This window comes from Etheostoma spectabile, chromosome 20, assembly GCF_008692095.1.
Source record: "Etheostoma spectabile isolate EspeVRDwgs_2016 chromosome 20, UIUC_Espe_1.0, whole genome shotgun sequence".
Lineage (NCBI taxonomy): Eukaryota > Metazoa > Chordata > Actinopteri > Perciformes > Percidae > Etheostoma > Etheostoma spectabile.
Window position 1 is genome coordinate 10,736,614 of NC_045752.1, and position 21,802 is coordinate 10,758,415.

General features: G+C 41.1%; 2 protein-coding genes across 9 annotated transcripts in view; one reads left to right on the forward strand and one right to left on the reverse strand.

Annotated features, from left to right (window-relative positions):
* Positions 1-18,573, reverse strand: part of eml5 (EMAP like 5) — a 35,731-nt gene extending 17,158 nt beyond the window's left edge. For 3 of the 7 annotated variants that reach the window (XM_032500302.1, XM_032500300.1, XM_032500299.1), the window contains exons 1-13: positions 18,027-18,571; positions 10,932-11,091; positions 8,947-9,045; positions 8,210-8,278; positions 4,403-4,588; positions 3,731-3,866; positions 3,500-3,523; positions 2,887-3,088; positions 2,498-2,635; positions 2,111-2,367; positions 1,744-1,956; positions 1,475-1,642; positions 67-173 (exon numbers count right to left, since the gene is read on the reverse strand). In XM_032500302.1, the coding sequence (XP_032356193.1) occupies positions 67-173; positions 1,475-1,642; positions 1,744-1,956; positions 2,111-2,367; positions 2,498-2,635; positions 2,887-3,088; positions 3,500-3,523; positions 3,731-3,866; positions 4,403-4,588; positions 8,210-8,278; positions 8,947-9,045; positions 10,932-11,091; positions 18,027-18,223 (1,956 nt within the window). In that variant the 5' untranslated portion in view covers positions 18,224-18,571. Of the gene's footprint in view, positions 1-66; positions 174-1,474; positions 1,643-1,743; positions 1,957-2,110; positions 2,368-2,497; positions 2,636-2,886; positions 3,089-3,499; positions 3,524-3,730; positions 3,867-4,402; positions 4,589-8,209; positions 8,279-8,946; positions 9,046-10,931; positions 11,092-18,026 lie in introns of all 7 variants that reach the window. The other 4 variants (XM_032500305.1, XM_032500304.1, XM_032500303.1 and 1 more) reach the window with 2 other exon arrangements.
* Positions 18,574-19,498: 925 nt separating this feature from the next.
* ttc8 (tetratricopeptide repeat domain 8) overlaps positions 19,499-21,802 on the forward strand; it is a 5,041-nt gene continuing 2,737 nt past the window's right edge. Inside the window, exons 1-8 of one of the 2 annotated variants that reach the window (XM_032500315.1) lie at positions 19,520-19,738; positions 20,076-20,099; positions 20,232-20,352; positions 20,463-20,526; positions 20,626-20,785; positions 21,356-21,445; positions 21,527-21,571; positions 21,672-21,757. In XM_032500315.1, coding sequence (XP_032356206.1) covers positions 19,625-19,738; positions 20,076-20,099; positions 20,232-20,352; positions 20,463-20,526; positions 20,626-20,785; positions 21,356-21,445; positions 21,527-21,571; positions 21,672-21,757 — 704 coding nt within the window. In that variant the 5' untranslated portion in view covers positions 19,520-19,624. Of the gene's footprint in view, positions 19,739-20,075; positions 20,100-20,231; positions 20,353-20,462; positions 20,527-20,625; positions 20,786-21,355; positions 21,446-21,526; positions 21,572-21,671; positions 21,758-21,802 lie in introns of both variants that reach the window. The other variant, XM_032500316.1, reaches the window with a different exon arrangement.

Consider the following 21,802-nt stretch of genomic DNA (forward strand, 5'->3'; position numbering starts at 1 on the left):
TTGTTTACTGTTTCTGTTGATATGATTATCAGAGAACAAGGGGAACAGCTCAATATAATCACAAACCTGTCGTCGATACGTGAGCTGCGTCTCTTGCTCAATTTCTGAGTCCATCTCAGGTACATCTGACTGATCAGAGTCTGATTCTTCGCTGTTAGAGTCTGCCAAGGTCTCTGCGGGCAGAAACAAGGTTGCATCACATATCGGCAACAAAATCTTTCCATGCCTCTAAATCAGACAAATATTCCTCTGCACACGCAGGGAAAAACACTGCATCCTGTTTCAGTGGTAGCGAGGGTCAAGCATGTCATCATTCTGTGACATCTCCTTTTTATCAGGCAGTCGAGCTTCACAGTGACATCGCTTAAAACAAATGTATGAAAAATGCTGATGCAGCACAGTGAAGCCGTGCCAAGGCAAGGCAATAAGCAGAACTGGCAGCTAAGGGCGGCTACTCACAAGATCCATTAGGAAAATTAAAAAGAAAGGCAGTTAGTGTGTGCTTTAATTTCAGAAAGCACAGCTGTGCTCTGTCTCTTTGGAAAAAATATGACTTGGGAATGACAATGCAATTATACTTTCCAAGCTTCGTTCACTTTTATTGGATTTGTCTTAATTAATGTGATGGCTGTTCCTTTGCAAAGCTTTATAGAAACGGCAGTTCATGAGCCAAAAGTATGGAAAGAGAACAATATAGTATATTGCTCGCTGGTGGTTTAGCTAGTTCAGGATGCTGGTGGCATAAAGGTGATGATAGTCAGATTTTGTTACTGTTGTCCAGGCAAGTTGTTTATTTCCCTCATTTTTCAGTCTTTGTGTTAAGCTAAGCTAACCGGCTGCTTGTGATAGCTTCTTATTTTACATACAGACACAAGAGTGGCAACAATCTCCTCATCTATCTCTTGGCAAGAAACGACCAATCGTATTTTCCAATCTGTCAAACTATTTCTTTAAGGATTGAGCTCAATAGAGAGATAATTAGCCTAGCTATGCATAAGCAAGAGGAAACAGCTGACCTGGCACTGTCCAAAGTAAAAAAGAAAGGCTGACTAATGCTGACTTGTCTGTCAAACTTCATGTCATTTTCATATTTTGTTTTGTGAATGTGTCAATAAGTGAGCTTTAGCGTTAACAGGTATATTTCCCCAAAGATATCTTCCTTTAAAGGAATTTTGCTGCCACTGCAGTATTTGAGTGGGAGATTGAGTAGTCATCAAAATTTGCATCACGGTTCTCTACCCCAACCTAATCAGTTAATGTTTTTTTGGCAGGAGCCACAGATTTTGTGAAATAAGTAATATCTGTAATGTAAGTCACTGTTCTTCACACAAAGCTACATTAAAATGTTACACTGTAGATTGGTTTTAGATCACTGATCAGATTGATCAGAAGATAAAATAAAAGTCCTCTTTTTTGGAAAAAATATATTCCCATATTACAATTAAATAATCACTGGGCCAGGGAATTATCTTACCTTGTGCTGCTAAATGTACAGCCTCTTTAGACTTTCTTTCAGGAACAAACTTCCACTGGAACACTGAGTGATCAGCACCACCAATAGTTATGACCCACTGGTAGTCATGTGACCATCTGGCATTGGTTATGTGGGCTGAATGACCTAAATACTTTTTAAATTTTGCACCTAAAATCAAGAGGAAACAAATCAGTAACACAGTAGATAACAATATCAGAACATCTGTACTCTCCTTAAAAAATCAATAATTGGGTCTTACTCTTCTTTACCTTTTTTTACACATGGATATCGTAAAAGTTTGACTAATCCGTAGTCGTCAGCTGTTACTAAGACTTGATTGTTAAAGTTGGCGTCCACAGAGTTAATGTCATTGATATCTGAGTACTTGGGCCATATTCCATTAACCTCAGGGCCCAAAACACATGTCCATGAAGCCCACTGTACCAGCTTCAGCTCCTCCCTGTTGGTCACCTCCTTCCCACCTCAACAGAAGACAAAAACACTTGATCTCACAAAGGAGCTCAGGGGCAGTATCATATTAAAGCAGCAACTCTTTTTGGTTTGTCCATTGCCAGTATTGTACAGAGAACAGGATTCAAATAGTTGTAACATGGGAACATGGACTATGTGACTTACTTGGCATTCTGTAGAAGAGTCTCCTGCTGCTGCCGTCATTGGTCTGCAGGTACTTGCTGTCCGTGGACCAGTCCATGTGTGTGATGAAGCTGTTGGAGCCGATGCACTCGCCCACCTTCTTGTACCTCTGCACCACACCATATATATCAACTGAATTATCATTAGAGCCAACAGCCAAGTGGGCCCCATCGGGGGAATACTTCAACTCGTGGATGGCTTCCTTCCTGTCCTTGATGTGCACCACCTCTGTCATATCTCTGGAGGGAAGCAGAGAAAAGTAGTTTGAATGAGGAGCTACAATGGACCCAAAATGATGAAGCTCTTCATCATAGTAGCCATTCACAGCATATCAAGATTTCCCATTAGGGTTTTAAAATGTGTACCCACCTCACTCTGAGAACGGTGAAGGAGCCATCTTTCATTCCTAGCGCAAGGTGGATGCCATCAGTGCTCACAGCTGCACAGCGGATAGGCTCCTCCATGTTACAGCGAGCTATCAGCGCATGATCTATAAGGCTCCATATCCTTTAGAAATAGGACAGATGAAGAGTCAAAGCAGTGATGAGATTACATAGAGACAAACAACCATAGCAATGATGTTTGTGGTGTCTGTTATGTTATGTATTGGGTATTTTTCTGCATACTGACATTTATAACTGCTTTATTATTGTCAATTTTAGTTAGATATTAAAAAAATAAAACAAAATGAATTGGTTTATACTGAATAAAACAAAATCAGTTATTTGCACATCGTGGTAACATGACACCAGCTTCACCTGACTGAGCGATCATCACTTCCTGTCATGGCCAGAGGCTTGGTGGGGTGGACCGCTAGAGCCCACAGCTCACCCTCACAGTGACCCTGCATGATGAGGAAGGGCTTGGTGCGGTCGTGGACGACCACTTCGAAGATTTCACTGTCTTGCGTGCCCACCAGGATGTGATCTCCCCTCCAGCACACGCTGCGCACAGACAGCCCTATCAGTAGTACACACATGCACTTAAAAATCAGGAATAAATTGAAAAAGCATGCTAACATGTAGGCAGACAGACATTTGCCAACGCTTATACAGTCATTATAAAAGACACAGGGATAATAAAGACAGGAGGTGCAAATAGTTATCTGCAGACTACCCAGGATGGAAATTTTAACAGGAAAATACAATGACAGCACATGTTGTCAAGCCAATCTGCCAACTGACTCTGGGTAATACAGCCAGAAGAGGATGGAGGAAGCATGTGCTGTGTACATATATGAAAATGACATCTGTATACAGTGTGAAACTGCAACAGAACTTGGACTTACTAACAACAAGAGGAACAGCAGAACAATGTGGCGACTGCTACAAACAGATGGTTATTTACTCCGTCTGCAATGACATTACCCACCTCGGCTATTTTCCCCTCTAGCTACTGTTAGGTCCAAGATTTTAAATACAAGAGATGGAGAAAATAGAGAACAAGAAAGAAAATGTTAGATTAGTAAGGAGAACAGAAATGGCATAAAGGTTGGTTTTTTTGGAGATTTAAAAAATTCTTCCAGTGCCCCAGGACACCACAGATTGGCCTGCAACCTTTCTGTACTCAGTTTAAAGGAAAAAGGAGGCAGTTTGACATCACCTTTATATCCTTGGTCTGTTTCCCTGAGATCAATGACAGTAATTGGTTTGAAGTTGAGATCCCACAGCCGCACGCAGCCGTCTCGGCCCCCGGTGGCAAAGCCTTCTTCACAGACATTCATGCTGAAAATCCCTGACTGGAGGAAATGACCGGCTGTCAGTGAGGATCTGCACAATAAATGAGCAATGACAGAACCAGCCCCAGCTACAGACCACATAGTGCTGCTGCTCAGCCAGGCATTTGTTTAACATGGCTTTCACAATTACAAACCTGCTATTGTGGCCTTAAGATAACACAAAACATGGTTATGGGAGGTGTAATTTTTATTTTTATTTTATTACTGGAAAGCTCTACTGATGACCTCCTTTGCTAAGAGTCTCTGTTTACACAGGGAGGCCCCATGTTAAACCCAAAAAAAAGACATTTGCTGGTACAAAAAGCAGCATTAAACATGTACTGTAGTTATTATCCCCTCCCCCAACCGCCCATCCCCTCACCCAGCTGTTGATCCCATAGATATCATTTAATCCTGTGGAGCAAAAGGCTGATCCTTTTCTACTGAGTAGAATAAAACGAAGCCAGCGTGCATGGCTTCGACCCTGATTAAGTTTACTTTTATGTATGGTGCAGCAGGGCCACAAAGCACAAAACATGCTGATCTTATAAACTCACCCCATGAGCTCCTTGCACAGTCCTCATCAAGTTGATCCCTTTCCACACGTAGATGTCGCCATTTAAGGCACCTGAATATGTGACCTCGTCCTTGGCGCAGGCAAGGCAGAGGATGGTTTGGAGATCCCCCGTTTTGCCAAAAACACCACGTTTGGGTGTGAGAGCATTACCGCATAAGCTCCAAAACTGCAAACAAACAGAAAGTGTAAAAGAGTATGGTGGCTAATAATCCCCCATGTAATCCTGTCCTGAAAGAGCCAAATGGTCAATTATAGAAAATTTGGATAAAAAAGATTGAAAGCCATTATGTCATTTATGGTTTTGTCAGCCACACACAGAGCAACTTCGCTAAAACACACGCACCTACGCATCCACGCACCCACGCACGCACGCACACACACACACACACACACACACACACACACACACACACACACACACACACAAACGCACACATACACACACGCAAAGTCAAATTCAAATGCTTCCCTTCCTCTTCTTGTGATACTGGGAACCCTTCCTGGGGGTCAGTGCTGTAACCACCTGATCAGCATGCAGCAGACGCAGACACATGCAAGCACACACGCAGGCTCGTTATTTATGAACAAGGTCATTGGGATGCATGGGCACGGCCTCGTCTGAGGGTTAAATCCATCAAACAGAGGCGGAGAGAGTGAAAGAGAGACGCACTGTCTGCATGGAGATGAGATCACAGGGAGAAAGCTTGAGGAAGGCGTCTCGAAGGCTGACACATGGCCGTCAGCACATGAAACAGAGACACACTCATTGTCGGCAAACTGGAGGAAAATGACAGAACAACAGACATATTTTCTGTTCTTCCTAATGGAGAATTTTCCTGCACAATACCAGAAATCCGGTTCATTGCAAAAAAAATTACCCCGGATGATTTCACTCATAAAAGACAGAAATTGTAGGTGGTGTTTTTTGACAACAAGACCTGAGGCTTGATAGTGACAGGATGAACAAATGAGCTCCTCGGCAGTGACAGCCTGTCACCTTCACTAACAACTATCCTCCTGACTGATAGGGCTCCTGTGTGCAAACAGGAGGGATCGATTATCAGAGACATGCATCACAGCCGCAGATACAGCCCTGCAATCAAAATCTAAAGCTTGTACGCACCTCAACAGGGCAGATCTTCCCTTATCCTGAGCTCCTAACTGAGCTCTCAGGGAGTTTTTTGCAAATGCGCACGTTTACGCGAGGTGGTTGTGGCTAAAGGTTAAGCAAGTAAAAATCATGGGTGTGTGAGTAATCTGGGAAGGAGTACATGTAGAGTGAAGTGTGTCAAGTGCTGGTTATATGGTAAGGGTTGGCTGAGATGAAGGTTGGAAGGGGGGTTTTGCGGCCAAGCTTGTTGTGAAGGCAGTGGGGATGGATGCGGCGTGACTGCACAGCCCTCCCTGCCCGCAACTGATAAGGCAGCAAGACACGGGCGGCGGCTAATCCCTTCGTGCTGAATTACTAAGAGGAAACGAGAGGCTGTGGGGGTTTACGATGAGGCCAGGAGCAGGAGAGGATGGCACAGAGGGGGAGCAAAGTAGAAAGATCGAAATGCCCTGGAAAATGAGACTGCTTTGTATTGAAACCTGGTTAACAGTGTTGCTTTCCCTGAAAATCACTTTTTATTTCTTAAATATCCTCCAGAGAACCCCCAGTATAGTAGAAGCTGCTCCTGGGATAACCCAGGATTAATGGTATGTCTTTAGCTTAGTTACTTCCACTTTCACTCTGAAGAAAAACCTTTTAAATGCAATTAATGCAGAAAGAGTTGTAACTCATCAGCTACTGCATCCCATTCACCCTGTCATCTTACTCATAATATCCCCGCTGTCAGACTACAGTGACCCTGAACGGTGACAGAGCGTTAAATGCTACGCTAACAGAGGTCAAATCTTTGGCAGCTCACGGTAAGCAAAACTAGATGCAACGTCAAAGCTGATTTTCTTAAACCTTGATCTCATATTAAAGCTCACCTCTGTGTGTGTGTGTGTTTATATATATATTTATATATATACATACATATATATATATATATACATATACATATATACGACATGCACACTCTCATGACTACCATAATGGACCACACTTACATGTTAGTAAATTGTTTTTGTCCACTTTGAAAACCATACATATAGTTTAGATTTTTTTAGATGTAGCCATTGGTGTCATTCATTTCCGTGTGATATGAAAAGAATGTTGGCTATTGGTTGATTCTATCTATCACAGTGAATATCAAGCCCACGTTATTTTTTGTCAGTATATTATAGTGGAAGGAACATTTAATTAAAGCACTGCATGACCTCATAATGATAATATGACTTTGACAAAAATGTGTACAGACTGTGCTTTTTCCAACACAATAAAAGCGCTTTTTTTCACATTAAAACGTGTGAACATGTTCTAGTGGAGCCCCAAAATACAAGTATGAACATGTGAATTGGCATTATGTGTCTCCTTTAATTAAATTATTTCTGAAGGGACCATGCACAGTATTAAATAAATGGGGGGGGGGGGGGGGGTATGTGTGTGTCTGTGTGTGGGGGGGCTGAAGAAGGCCATGCTAAGGTCTGAGTTGTCCTGAACTAATCGAAGCATAAATGACTGTATAATTAGCAAGGTGGATCAGATGAGGTGAGTAGAGGGGCATCACCAGCAGCCTCATTCCTCATCACAAGAGGTTGTGTGTTTTCCTCAGCCTGCTAGTGAGTGGATTATTGGGACTAAATCTCCTGGATGCTCTGAGTGCTATAATCGCTGAACGAGCACAGTGCCAGGGAGCAGATGTCACATGGTCCACAGGGTGAAGGCTGGGGAATTTGTGGGACAATTGCTGGATTGCCTTGGCATCAGGAACCCAGAAGGGAGGGAAAGAGGAGGAGGAGAAAGACTGGAGGATTCAGCATTGATTGGGGGAGTGTGGTACGTCGGCCGGAGGGGGGTTTCTGTGCCACGGCGCTGGGGGAAGAGTTCAGAGGGGAATTACTACGAGAGGAGGCAGGTCAATCTGGATTGAGATGAGGGAGTCATCGTTGACATGTTACACCACTGGGAACGTACAGTAGGCTAAACCTCCCAACTGCATCACGTTCTGCAATGTTTAACCTCGCTGGGCCAGTGGTCACATTTCCGATCCCAGCATCATGATTTACTCTCTTTCCAATGATTCAGAAATGAGCTTCCTCTGTGACTTTGGACTCCTTGTTATTTCCTAATGGCCATGCCACTCCTGAAACACTACTACATATCCCAAAGGGAAGGCTTTGGCAAGATACCCTGCATGAACTCATAAAAGATTTACCAACCCACTCATCTGTGAAAAAGTGTTATAGTGATAGAGATAGGACCGAGAAGGGAAAAAAGCACAGCTGCAGTTTGTACAGTAGAGTTTTTAAAAGCTAAATGAGAGCTGAGAAGGGAAGCTGAGTAGCAGAGTCATGGTTCCCCATGAAAAGAGAAAATGATTCCTCTCTGCAGTGCAGATTTGTTCAAATTTGAGAGAAGAGTCTGTGAGTCATTGCCTGTCCTACTTATGTTAAATGCCTAATAACCATGGACTCTGAAATAAGGTGAATTTGCATACATCTATTTTAAGACTGTGATATGGTCATGGCGATAAAGCAGAGAGGGCAGCGAAGGAGGGGGTGAAAAAGCCGACAAATTCTTCAGACCTCCTAAAAAGAATGATCTGTTTTTATATATTATACAAATGAAGTACAAGAACCCCAGCTCTTGAGAGCCGGCTGCAACCTGCAAAGTGTAAATGACCAGGAAGTGCTGTACCTTGATATGTTTGACTCCACAGCTAACAAGCTTGCTTGGCTGGTACAAATCCCATGATATGTCAAATATCTGTCGGGAGAAAACACACAACATCACAATATTATTATACAGCATACTGATCTTTCATGTAACTCTTCAAATATAATAATAATAAATATTACATTCATCTTTTATAGCGCTTTTCTAAACACTCAAAGACGCTTTACAGTTTACAAACAAACAAAAGGTACGTAGACATGACAGACAAAAAAGAAAAGTAAGGTGCATGGATAAGCACAGGTAAAGCAGGAAAGGCGGGCAAAAAGAGGGAAACATATTATGTCCATTTAGTAAAATTCTGTTCAAATTTAATCAGATTCCTGGACTTCTAATATTCAGATTTCTTATGACAGATGGTCAACAATATAAAAACCACAGGGGAAATAAAAAGAAAGTGTTTGTGTATATGTGTGTGCGTGTGTGTGTGTGTGTGTGTGTCTGTCTGTTTTGCAAAGGCTGTGTTATAATGTGTGTGGGCTGAATTAGAAAACAACAGCTGCCTGTATTTCATCTTTTTGAAATTCCTTTTCATTAGCCCTGCACCCTCTCAGACGGGCTCTGGAAAGCTCACAATCAATCAGGCCTAACTTGTTTACTGTAGGTCCCTTTTGGGTAGACGCTCCATCCTGCGTTTATAACTAATTGAGGTGGTCGATACTGAGCTTGTGATGGAGACAAGGGAGGAAGAAAGTGTTTACCCTGTCTGTATGACCGGGAGCAGCTGCCAAAACCTTCCCTCTCCTCCAGTCCCACACACAGATTGTGTTTTTAGAGTCCAAACCCACAGACACCAGACACTGCAAAGAGAGCAAAAACAAGACATAACATATTAAACCGACTGCTCTGTTGCACTAATCACTGCAAAACAAACTTACCTCTACTGTAGCATGGCAGGGCAATATGAAAGGGCTAATAATGGCTATAGAGCAGAACAGAACAGTTGTCCAGCCCCTGGCACTTCCAGTGTGCACATTTGAGTGCTTTAGCTGGAGGAGCCTCCTATAGCTGACTGAGTGAGTAGGCAGTAGCGGCAGCAGCAGCAGTGAAGCAGAAGAGAAGAGAGCAGCTCTTATGGAAATCCTTCTCCACTCTGCAGCTTGCTTTACATGATAGAAGATGTCCTCTGATCCACTGCTGCGACAGTGTTCAGCTATGGATAGAAGTCTTTGCTGAGGCATTTGCACTTGTATTCACATGTATTAAGAGAAGTCTGTATTTAATTATGAGCAAAGAGGCCATGCGTGACAAAACCCTGTAAAACCATGTGGATTAGGGGGTTGAAAAGTACAGCCACTAGCGGTGTGGCTCTACGGATGGTCCAGACTGAAATCTTTCAACAGCTTTTGAAGGGATTGCCTTGAAGTTTTGTACAGACATTCATGGTCCCCAGGTGAGGAATCCTTAGGACTTAGTGATCTTCTGACCTTTTCTCTAGCACCACCATGAGGTTGACATTTTTGGTTTATGATAAATGTCTCAACAACAATTAGAAGTGAGTTATACTCTTTTGACCTGACAGCACAGCGGAAGCTCATAATGAAATACCTAGAAGAGATGTCTTAAACATCAGTGTATATTTTGATATTGCTTTAATAGATGGATGTAGAAATGGCACAAGGCATTCCTTGGGATTGTCTTGAGTTCAGCTCTGACTTCCTCTAATCCAGGAAGGGGAGAGAAGAAGAGTAAATAGAGCCACTAAACTGAGAAGCGATGGAGCCTCCTCTGGCTTTAAACACTGTCACATTCCATCTAAATCCCCAGCTTTCTACCCGAGCAGGAAAATGGCATGGGGTCATCTTCCTGTCTCTTACTGCAAAATACAGGAGGTATAATTCTGAGAGCTCCTACGGGAGGAAAAGCGAGACCTGCAAAGATAAAAACCTAGAGATGCTTCCGCAGAGTATTGATTAATATAGTCCAAATCAACATTGGCTGGAGGCTGCAGCATGTAAATGTGACCTATTGGCAAGACTGCAGGGAGCTGGTTTAAGAAATAACATGAAAACGTTCAATAGCAAGTTACAAATAATATCTAGCACATATAGTCCCACTGTCCGGATGCCAGTTTATTTTCACAAGAGTATTTAAAGGCTTCCCATGTGCTGAAGCTTGTCTAACCTTAACACAGCCAGGTCCTATGAAACTCTGTTATGTACTGTAAGGTACCAAGCATTGCAGCTGACTGTTTTCCTGTAAAATCTACCAAGTAGAGCATGGCTCGGTGCAGCTGTCCAGCCAATACTGCTTTAGTATCCACAGATGTGTCATTTTAAACAGTCAACCCCAGCGGGCGAGCTGCAAAAGCCAGTCTGTAGCTCTTGAGTGGAGTTTTGAATACTGCTTCTGTGCCTCTCAAACTAAAAGATTTCTGTTGACACTTTCAGTTCTGTCTGTGCTCTTTTCTTCAAAGATACCAGAGCCTTATGAAAGAACTAAAAACAATTAAAAGACTGGTGGGGAACAGTCATTTTCCTGGTCACAACTGGGGCGCCTGGGTAACACACCTCGTACAGCATGTCTATATAAAGAGGCCCAGTGCTCGCCGCAGCGGCAGCAGGTTCAATTCCGAGCTGCGTCTCTTTGCTGCATGTCTCTCTCCCCTTTCATGTCTAACCTGTCCTATCCAACAATAGCCTAAAAATGCAATTAAAATAATAATATAATCGTGTCACAACTGTACCTGCCCCTCGAGGTCGAAGGCCAGGCAGGCAATGCCATGTGTGTGCACATCCTTGAGAATGGACACAGTCTGCAGGGTGTAGGAGTCCCATACACAGATATAAGGCTCCTTGCCCACCTGTCCTGTGGCCACCAACACACGCTCCGGATGCAGAGCTAAACTGTACAGAGAGAGAGACAAGGGAAAGAAAACATCTGGTTAGCATTGCCATTTTGCATGCTTTCATGCATGTGTGTATGTGTGTTGGGAACAGACAATGGATTTACCAAAACAGCGGAAACCCCTGGGATGAGATGAACACATTAAGTCTATGATGGGTCTGAATATGGAAGCAGAGGGGCAGCTTGACCATTTAACTAAGCCATGCTCAAATGCACAGCCTGGCTTCATGCATGCATACAGGATGTTCATATAGTATAAAAAGCAGTATTGGTGAATCGGTGAACTTCTTTCGTCTCCATTTTTGTTTATTTTCTTAGTGTCCCTTCTCTGCCCATTTTACCTTTTATAATTCATCTGGGATTTCTTGCATCACCAGGCATGTTTGTAACACTCTTACATAATCTCCCCCGTTCCCTCCACTCCACTCGTACCTCCCCCACCCATAAGCATTCCCACTCTACAGCTGAGCAACAGCCTGCTGTATAAAGCTGTCACTCCCTCCCATCCTTTCAGTGGCCGCCAGTCACGTTCCAGGCAGGCCTGAGTGATTCACTGGGCAATTCTTCCTCTTGCCTAGTCCTGGCCTATATATTTCATGCTGTGACGGAGCTCCCTCCATTATAATCAGGCTGCCCGTTTTGCTCTCCAGAATTTCTAACCCTGGCTTGTATTCAGACAGCACGCTGGATGAGCCCTCGCAGGCCGGGCAGTCTCAACCTGCTGAGAACAAGCAGCTTAAGATAAATGAGGTCTTCTTCCACTTTCATTTTCTCACACTTTACAACTCAGTCTTCCCTGTCTTTCTCTGTCTCTGTCCTCCAAAGTTCTCAAGCAGGAATCTTTCTGTCAGACTCATGACACCTCATCTGCATTCTGTGTGCACAGCGTGACAAAGATTTGACGGTGTAATGTCTCTGAAAGCTGAGGTGGGTGAGATGTGACAGGTCTTTGTCCTCCTTCAACTCTCTCTCCTGGTCTTTTCTCATCACCTGCACTTTTCTTTGTTAAACCTCGCTCCAAAACCTGGCACAATTTTGCATCTTACTTTTATGAATTATATAATCAGAGCAAGGCAACTATAAATAGCATTCAGAGGAAGAGAAAAGAAATGATTGGAACACTTTTAGATGCAGACAGACACAGCTGAGAAAACTGCTCTGGCACAAGCATGTATTGTACAGCAAATCTGTTTGGTTTGACACTGGGACAACAAGTGTGAAGAATAAAATGTCCAACAGCTATGAATGAGGCCAAAAGAATTTGCAAGCAACATTGAAACTAAGCTGGACATCACTTCAGTTATGTCTCACATTCAACCACCTTTAATATGTGCGCTATGTCAATGATACTGCTTGGAAAATTCAGTGTGGCCTGTGAGCCAGCTACAACAAGATCCCTGTTTCATTTACATTTCTGTCAGTTGAAGAGCTTTCTAAATGCCATCGCTAATGACTTAGCCTGCAGTGCATCACCGTGGTTCTCCTGTTTGAAATAGGCTACGGCTGTTTGATGCGTCTGTCTTCCATCTGCCAAGTCCTGTAGTACAAACAAGCTAAATACTGCAGCAATTAAACAGCCTGTTTTCATGTCGATAAGAGTAAAAACAACTGCCGGAAGAGTTGATTTTCCAAGGGGAAGACGCAAAAATGCAGCACAGGAAGAGACGAAGGTCAACTAAGCGACATCGAAGAGCACGAGAAATACCTTTAACCATTCCAGCTCAATGTTTCCCTTTCTTCCACACAAGGAAAACAATCGATTTTTCTATTATATGTGCACGAATTATAATAGAACCTTATGATATAGTGAGCAACTGAGAACACCTTGATTCACATTACCCACAGTAGTTCCCTTTGTCTGATTGTTTGTCTATACAGTGGATTAAAAAGAGCAGAGGATTAGGATGTTTCTGAAGGTCTATACAGTACGGGATATTACCCAGGATTCCACAGTATTTTTAATGGAGCTGCCCATCAAACTCCATCTGAAACTCCTACACGGCAATCTGTAAATATAAAACCAGGTGTGAAAGTAAACAATCAATGACTATAGTAGTGCTCTGCTTTATTAGAAAGTCAAAAGGGACAAAGAGGATTTAAACGGGGGCGACATCAGGCTGAACATGCCATCATGACACCCAAATGGGTAGGTTTCATTTTTTTTAGTCCTCAAATAATTCAGAAAAACTAAATTAGTGGATGTCTTCACTTAATATGGTGTCTTATATTTGCACTGAAGCAATTTATCAGCTAATTGATTAGTAAATTGAAAGACGTTTAATTTCTTTAATAATGGGTTAAGTCATTTATTAGGAAACATTTCCAGATTTTGCTGGTTAAAGCTTCTAAAATGAGAGGATTTGCTGCTTTTTTCTGTTTTATAGCACTGTGTATTGAATATATTGGGGTTTTAGTTGGACTAAACAATTAATTTCACTATGTCATTAAATAGTTAAATCTAATGGCAGTGGGAAATTGTAATAGGCGCTTTCCACTATTTTCTGACATTTTATGTGTAACAATTAATCAATCTCTTGTAAAAGAAGGCTAATTGACAGATTTATCGGAAATGAATATAATCATGATTACAGCCCCAATGAATATAATGTTGTCCTGGTACCAGACTAGATATCATTCAGTGATTTTTGATAACATTTGATATTAATTGCAGCGCTGTAATGATGATTGATCAATCAACTAATCGATGTATGGACACTAATTACTTCAGCTCTACTTAATTGTCCAGCTGACTGTTTCCGAGTAAAGTTAACATAAATAATTCATCATCATACCCACAAACTTCATCAATTATCATTTCCAAAATATATATAATATATTAATACTGAGGTATTTGGTCCAAAAAATTGTGGTATTTAATTTTGTCCTCATCCACTCATAAATAAACTATATTAATCTTAAGCTTGGCACCATTAACATTGATGCTGTTTCTAAGTGAGGGCATGTGTAGCCTCTTGCTCCTCATCTGTGTGAAATATTCATAACATCACCACTTAAACGAGACATCCGTCGGAGTTCATTTCTTTAATCTCAGCGACAACAATGCTGAATCATGCCATTGTGCTAAGTTAACGTACTGAACTCTGACAGATCCTAATTGGGGACGGCAGATCTGCTCCTTAGAGACCAGCCAGCTACTCACAGTGATGATGGGACCTACGACCTCAGCATCTCACTGACACTCTGCACATAGCACCTGGAAATACGTGTAAAGGTAAGAAACAAAAGTCAGCAAAAGTTATTGGCATGATGTGCTTTTTTCCCTATCATCTACTCACTAGATCTTCTTTTATTATACCTGTTTTCTACTTTTCCCCCTTGTGGTTATGGTAAATTAAAATGTATGGGCATCTTTTGATTTACAATTATAAATGATTAAATACAGAGGTATTCTGTTGAGACCAAAATCAACAGAAAAAAACAATGTTTTAGGAAATGTACAGCAAAAAACATTTTTGCAATAGCAATATTGTTAGAAACTCAAATATTGCATGTACAGTATATCAAACATACAATAATGACTTTACAGACTTGACTTTAGCTCGTACATTAATATGTAGAGTTAATTCACATTGGCTCATACAGTTCACAGAGTACAGGTGCAAGAGTCTTCTCTGCAAACCTGACACATTTTATTGCATGCACCTTCCTGCAAATTCTAACAAGAAAAACATAATTAATTAGGCAATATTAATAGAAATGTATTCACTGCATCTCTTCAAGCTCACTAAAACAAGACCAGTCTGGGTCTGGCATCTATAATCCATAACACTGGCTGTGTTCCATCATAAAGTTAACAAGATATTGTAACATGAGACAGCCTTTTATTCCTGAGTCCACAACACTCTCTCATTAACTTTCACACTTTTTTCACAAAAAATAAGCCAAGATTTTGAATAACAGCAGAAAATAAAGCTAAGTTTGGCTATCTTTTGACATTTTTAAATGCTGATGCCAACGCACCAGGGCAACAAGGGTAAAAGGGGAACAGTCTTTTCTCCTTGTTGAGGTAGGGAAGAAGGTACCGGGAACACCAGGCCAGCATTGAGGGGCCAATAGGTTCCTAAGTGAGGACACTGCTTAAGACTTACAGAAAGAGACTGTTGTGGGTTGGGGTTTTTGTTTGGGGTTATTTTCCCATTTGGCCTTCCCTGTGTTTTTGTCCCGGTTTTCTCCCTAGTCTGGTGTCATAGATTCTGTCTAATGTTTCCCTGTGTGTTTGTTATGCTTTCTGCTTTATTTTGGTAGTCATCTTCCTGTCTTGTCCTGTCTTGTCTAGTCTAGCTTTACTTTGTTTGTCTGATTGTCCAGCCCCGCCCTAATGTGATTCACCTGTTGTCTCATCTGTTCCCTATTACCTCATTACCTCATGTATTTAACCCCAGTGTTTCCTTTGCCTCTTGTTAGATCCTTTCGTTCTCCAGCGTGTCGTCACCTCTCCTCTGTTCCAGCTCCAGTAAGACTTCCCTGTGATATTTTTGCCTGTTTACCTTCCCCTGTGAGTTTCCAGCCCTTGTGCTTCGGTTTTTGGTTTTTCTCTGGCTCCCTGTGTTTTGACGTTTTTTGGTATCTGTTGCTGCTGTGTTTTCCCCCAATAAACCCTTTTTGCCTTCCTACCTGCTACACTGCGTTTGGGTCCTCCTTCCGCCCCCATCACAACAGACATTCTTATTGATACAGATATATGTATAATATGAATAAAAACGGTTACTTCACCTCCAATCTTCCTACCTGGACTGGATTGTGTGTGCTGTTTTGCAATGGTTATGGGAACTCACACACTCAAAGCATCTTTCAGCTTATTTTTTAGTGTGCATGTTTTGAATTTACTTGTGTGCATTCTTCAGGTCAGTGTGTACATGTTCTGCATGTCAGCGTGCTTGGAAAAGGAGATTAATTTTTGTGGTACTGACTCCTGCAGGTTATTAGCAGTAGCCTCAGGTTCTTTGAGTTTGAGACTGGAATAAATATCTGAACTGCAAAAGAGTGGAACAACTACAGAAAGATGTGAGGAAAGAATAGCAAAAAACAGTTTTTAGCTACTCATTTTACGAACATGACTCGAGGGCAATTGTGTTTTAACTACGACCCATTACATTCTCAGTCTTTTATGTTATTGCCCAATAACCTATGAATTAAATTTAAGAGCCAGACCTGCTAAAGAAGGCCAGACTATCTTGTATTCCTGTTTTGCTGGCATGAACAGCTGAGACTTTCATTCATGTGAAAACCTGCCTATTAGCTCATCTACATAAGACTGGGATACCAGTTAAGAGACTGCCGGGCAAGATAAAACCAGGAGGGAGAAACAAGGCCAGTAATTAATTCATGAAGTAAAACACCAATTTATATGTAGCTCGCAAGCAAACAAAATTGACAGAAAACGGAAGACAAGAGCAACAAAGAGGGATTTGAATCATAGTGCTATCTGAGGGGGCAGCATCTATTCCACATGAGCTAGTGCAACGTGAGAGCAGTCCAACAGTTATTCAGCAATGGATCTGCTGAGGATTGCTCCTGGTTGTGTCATAGCGTCTAAGTAAAAGGTTTATGAGAGCTTCACGAGCACTCCTCTGAGATCTGCATTTAAAATGACTACCTGGTGTGCTTCAACAATAATAGACAGCTCAGGAGATCCGTGTAGCTTGTAGGCTACTGTAAATATCTTTATAATGCTAAAGCTTAAACAACCTGGCTGCAGAAAAGTAAGAAAAGACCAAATTACACCATAAGGAGCCTGGTCTGACATAATCCGGACGAATGTGCTTGCAATAGTAAAAACAGATCTAGGCCTTCAGATAGCCAATTAGAGGGTTAACCAATTCATTACTTTTGCATAGTCATTAGTCTTGTAAATGCAGTCAGTGACTTCTTCAGCTAAGCGTTTGAACTCTGGCACTTCACCCACAGGGCACTGGTGGGTTAGTATCTCTATTGTGCCATTAATAATGGATCAGGAGTCCAGCTGACTACCGGCACAGTATAGAATGCTAGTCATCTCCAGGCCAACCCACACACACATGTCAGCACAAGCGCTGGAGCGTTGAACACAGTTCACTGTTGTGTGGCATGTTGAGAAAACAGTTGGAAAGGCAGGATAATTACATGTGTGATGTAACACTTGTTACTCTGCTGCATTATCAAAGAGAAGGTGATTCAAGGTTTGTTTGAGTTACCACAACCCATGGAAAGCATTCTAATCCAAGGAGGATGCCTTCAAGGACAGCTGTTCAGGTGCATTTTTTTTTGAATTGCACATTAATATGATTGCTCCCACATGTGCTTTTTTGCCAGCAATCTAAGAACTCCACCAAAGAAAAAATTGTTTAGACAATCTATTGAAAATTAATAGTCAACTTTTCTGAAAATCAATTAATCGTTTGAGTCATTTATTAAGCAAAAATGGCAAATGTTTTCTAATGACACATTCTTTGAGTGGATTTGCTTTTCTCAGTAAGTGTAAATTTAATATCTTTACGTTTTAGACTTTTAGTTGGACAAAAAAAAAGAATCACCTTGAGCTCAGATAAAATGTAAGTGGCATTTCCCCTAAATGATTAATTTGGGTTTAATTGATTAACTCCAATGCAATATTCTAGCAGCCCTGCAACTACATGAGTGACAACAATGTAATCTCTAGTAGTGAGAAAGACCACCCTTCAATCTGGAGGGCTGGTAAAAAAAAAAAAAAAGCATCTGTCCTACTGGAGTAATACTGAAGCCCCTTACTAACTCCGGGGATGCTGTTGAGCAGGTGTGTGCACCCTCGAGCTCCCTATGAAGCTAAAACTATATCATATTACATTGCACAAGCACCCACAATGACAACACTACAGTATCAATTCATGTCAATTCTGCTGTGGGTCAGATGCTGTCCGAGGTGCTGAAAACTAACTGTTGTGTGTATCAACACTACCTGATTATGTCATCGTTGTGGCCCAGGTAAAATTTCTGCTTATGCTCCCGGGTGTTGTACACAACTCCCACACCAGCGACAAAATAGACTATTTCCTTGGCGGCGGTGTAGTACAGGTTGTTGCGGCACTGATGTCCCCGGTATCCGTACACCCATTCCAGTCTCAGGTGGCAGTTGGGAGCAGTTCTGTCAGCCATGTCCGCACTTCCGTGTGTGTCTCTGTGTCTATATCACGTAGGGTTTCTGATATAGTGTCATTCACCAATAAGGATTTATTTTAAGCCCGTGTGTCCCATTAGTTCCGTTCGATTTTTACCAATCCAGATAGAGCGTTGAAATTAGGCATGTTTGAGGGTCACGGGAATTTGTAGTCTTGCAGTCCGATAAGATGAAAGCCCTCCGTCTCTATTTAAGAAACAGGTTTCTAAGCTGTTGTTTTCATTGTGAGAATCCACTTGGACTTCCTCAGCCCAAAGCTGGCGGTCCTCTTCGACACAGGTCAGAGCTCCTGTCAAATCCTACAAAGATGGAGCTGCACTGTTATTCCACAGGTACCGCCCACAAAGATGACGGATCAGTTTGTCATCCAATCAGATTCTTTAACTCATCCTGGTGGAAAAAGGCTAGAAAAGTTATGCTAGGCTCTAATTAAAACTGCATAACAGAATTTAAATTTAACAGTTAGTCATTGTGTCTTATTAGAAATATCCTGCTCTGAATGTGTGTATTTTACACACGCACGCACGCACGCACGCACGCAAGAACACACACACACACACACACACACACACACACACTCACACTCACACTCACACACAGACCAAAACATAATTTAAAAAACTTTTATTTTAATCTACAGGAGTCCCAAATAAATGTGAGTTTTGTAAGATGAAAAGAAACAACAAAACCTTTGCTTCATGAGCTTCCTAGATGAGTGATGTACAAGCAAATTCTTTTTATTTTACATTAGGTGAAAGTAATGTAAAATAACATTCTAAGCTACTGATATGAGCATCAGAAAATACAACTAACTGTTTAATTATTAGTTTTATCAGGTATATTGTATATCCATGTTCAGTTCTATGTTTTAAAAATATCTCCATTTTAAATTTTTCAGTATCAAATATGGAAATTATATTGAGTCTCTTAAGCTGTGCTCAATACAATTATGTATTTCATTAGTTATTTAGAGACACTGGAGTAAGATAAACTATGCCTTAATTGGATTCATTTTCAATTATATTTTATCTTTATTGTATATCACTTTCATCTTATTTTCTTGTTTCTTCTTTGATGTACTGGGCATTATTTATTTGATATGAAAAACAGCAGTAAGATGTGATAATCTAACTTAAACATGATTTATTAAGCACCTTTATAAAAAAAAAAAAACATTGCGTATTATCTTTATTTTATTTTATTTTGATTTTATCAGAGGAAATTACGTCAGTAAAGCACCGCCCTTTTCCGTCGTTGCCGAGCGACAGGGAAAGCTTTGGTCTCGCCCATAGACAGTTAAAGAAGGTATCGCCATCATCCTAGCTTTGCTAAATAGCTTGGTAACCGATTCTTCCAAACATTTTTCCTCAAAAAAAGCAATGGAGGTGACGATGGACCCTTTGTTTTTGGCGTGGAGCTATTTCAGGAGGCGAAAGCTCCAACAATGTTCTGATATTTGCTCAAAAATACTACAAGACAACCCGTACGACCAGGTAACGTAACTGTGGTAAAGTTAGCCTAGCGTGCTAGCGATTATCCATTAAGGAAAGCCTGCTTGTTTGCTAACGCAGGAAAGCGGTAGAACCTGAGTATAAGCCGGTTTAGTTGAGTCTTTGTAGAGTATAGTAATTTAATTTAGGTAACGCTGTGTTAACTGGCACGTCGTTGAATCCACATGTGCCTTAATTGTAGATGAAAAACGTTACACTGCATTTCATTTTTGTTTTTCCTTGCACCACATTTTCCATTCATTTTAAAAGGTTATCCATTTATTCACATCTGTCCTCAACTTTCTTCTTCACTTACTAACTCATTGCATGCTGTCTCAAGGACTCGTCGTTACCTATCTCAGAGGTAACCTTGTTCCTCTCTGTCTTCCTTTGCCATTATTTTTCTTGTTGATAGGTCAACATAGATCCTGATTGTAACATGTTCATTTTTACATCTGAAGCCCTCATTATGATTGAATCATTGTGTGCTTCGTAGGCTGCATGGAGCTTGAAAACCCGTGCTCTTACAGAGATGGTATACATCGACGAAGTTGAGGTCGATCAGGAAGGGATTGCTGAGATGATGCTGGATGAGAGCTCTATTGCTCAAGTTGCCCGTATGTTTAGAATATTCACAGTGCCTACGTTAAGAAAATATATAATTAATACATTTACTTTTAATTTAACGTTTAATTTGTCTAATTAATTAGACTTGACTTTCTTCCAGGACCCGGAACATCACTGAGGCTTCCCGGAACAAGTCAGGGTGGAGGTGCCACGCCTGCTGTCAGGTGCTGTCTGCCAGACAATGATTGTGTTATTATTTGAAATTTTACCATTGACTTGATTTTCAACTACGTACAATTTGAATTTTCTTTTCTGAATTCAAGGCCTATGACGCAATCAGGGCGTCCTATCACAGGATTTGTGAGACCCAGCACACAGTCAGGGCGTCCTGGAACAATGGAACAGGCCATCAAGACCCCACGCACTGCAAGCACTGCTCGTCCTGTCACTAGCGCTTCTGGCAGATTTATCCGTCTGGGAACGGTAAGGAAATATGTCTTAAATTGTGTCAGTCTGCAGCAACTGAGAAGCTCTGTGTAAAACACAAATATATGTTTCCCACCAGAGCTCTTGAAACTCAGGATCGGTCCAGTCAGTTTAAGCTAACATAACTGATTTTATCTTTCCCTTTAAAAAAAAAAAAAATATTGGATTTTGTTTTATTTATCTTTGTTTATAGTATTTTATATACATTGGTCTAGATGACAATATACAGAAAAGTACACTACACATACAGAAGAAGGCACAGTGCACCTTTTTTCCACAATCCTTCCTTACAAGTAAATGTTCCACACCAAAACAAAGAGAGGAAGGAGGGTGACACAACAAAAACACAACAGCAAGAACGATGTCTGCAACTCACAAACAAGACACACAGAAACAGACAAGCAAACAAGAGGCATTGACAGGGAATACAATATTCTTTATATTAATATTGTTAGACCAATAACGTTTAGTGCACCAGTTTATTTTTAATTGTTTTATTTTGCTATATCAATTGTGAAGAAAGCCTGAAACATTTAGCATGACTGATTTGTTTCACTGTTTTCTCAGGCTTCAATGTTAACCAATCCAGAAGGACCTTTCATAAACTTGTCGAGACTAAACCTGGCCAAGTATTCCCAAAAGCCTAATTTATCCAGGGTAAGACTGAGACTTGCAAAAATAAATCAAGATCATTGCTTTCTTCTCTTCACAACAAGTAACCATAATTTCCCTTTTCAGACACTGTTCGAGTACATCTTCCATCATGAAAATGATGTAAAGAATGTAAGTGTTTAAGAAATCTATGTTAAAAGGGAAATTCATATTACTTTGTAAGATTGTTGGCTATTATTAATGCAACACAACTTTTATATTTCTTGTCCAGGCTTTAGATTTGGCTGCTCAAGCTACAGAACATGCTCAATTCAAAGACTGGTGGTGGAAAGTTCAACTTGGAAAATGCTACTACAGGTAACTCACAGACATTCAAATTGCATTTTTTTATAATCTACTGCA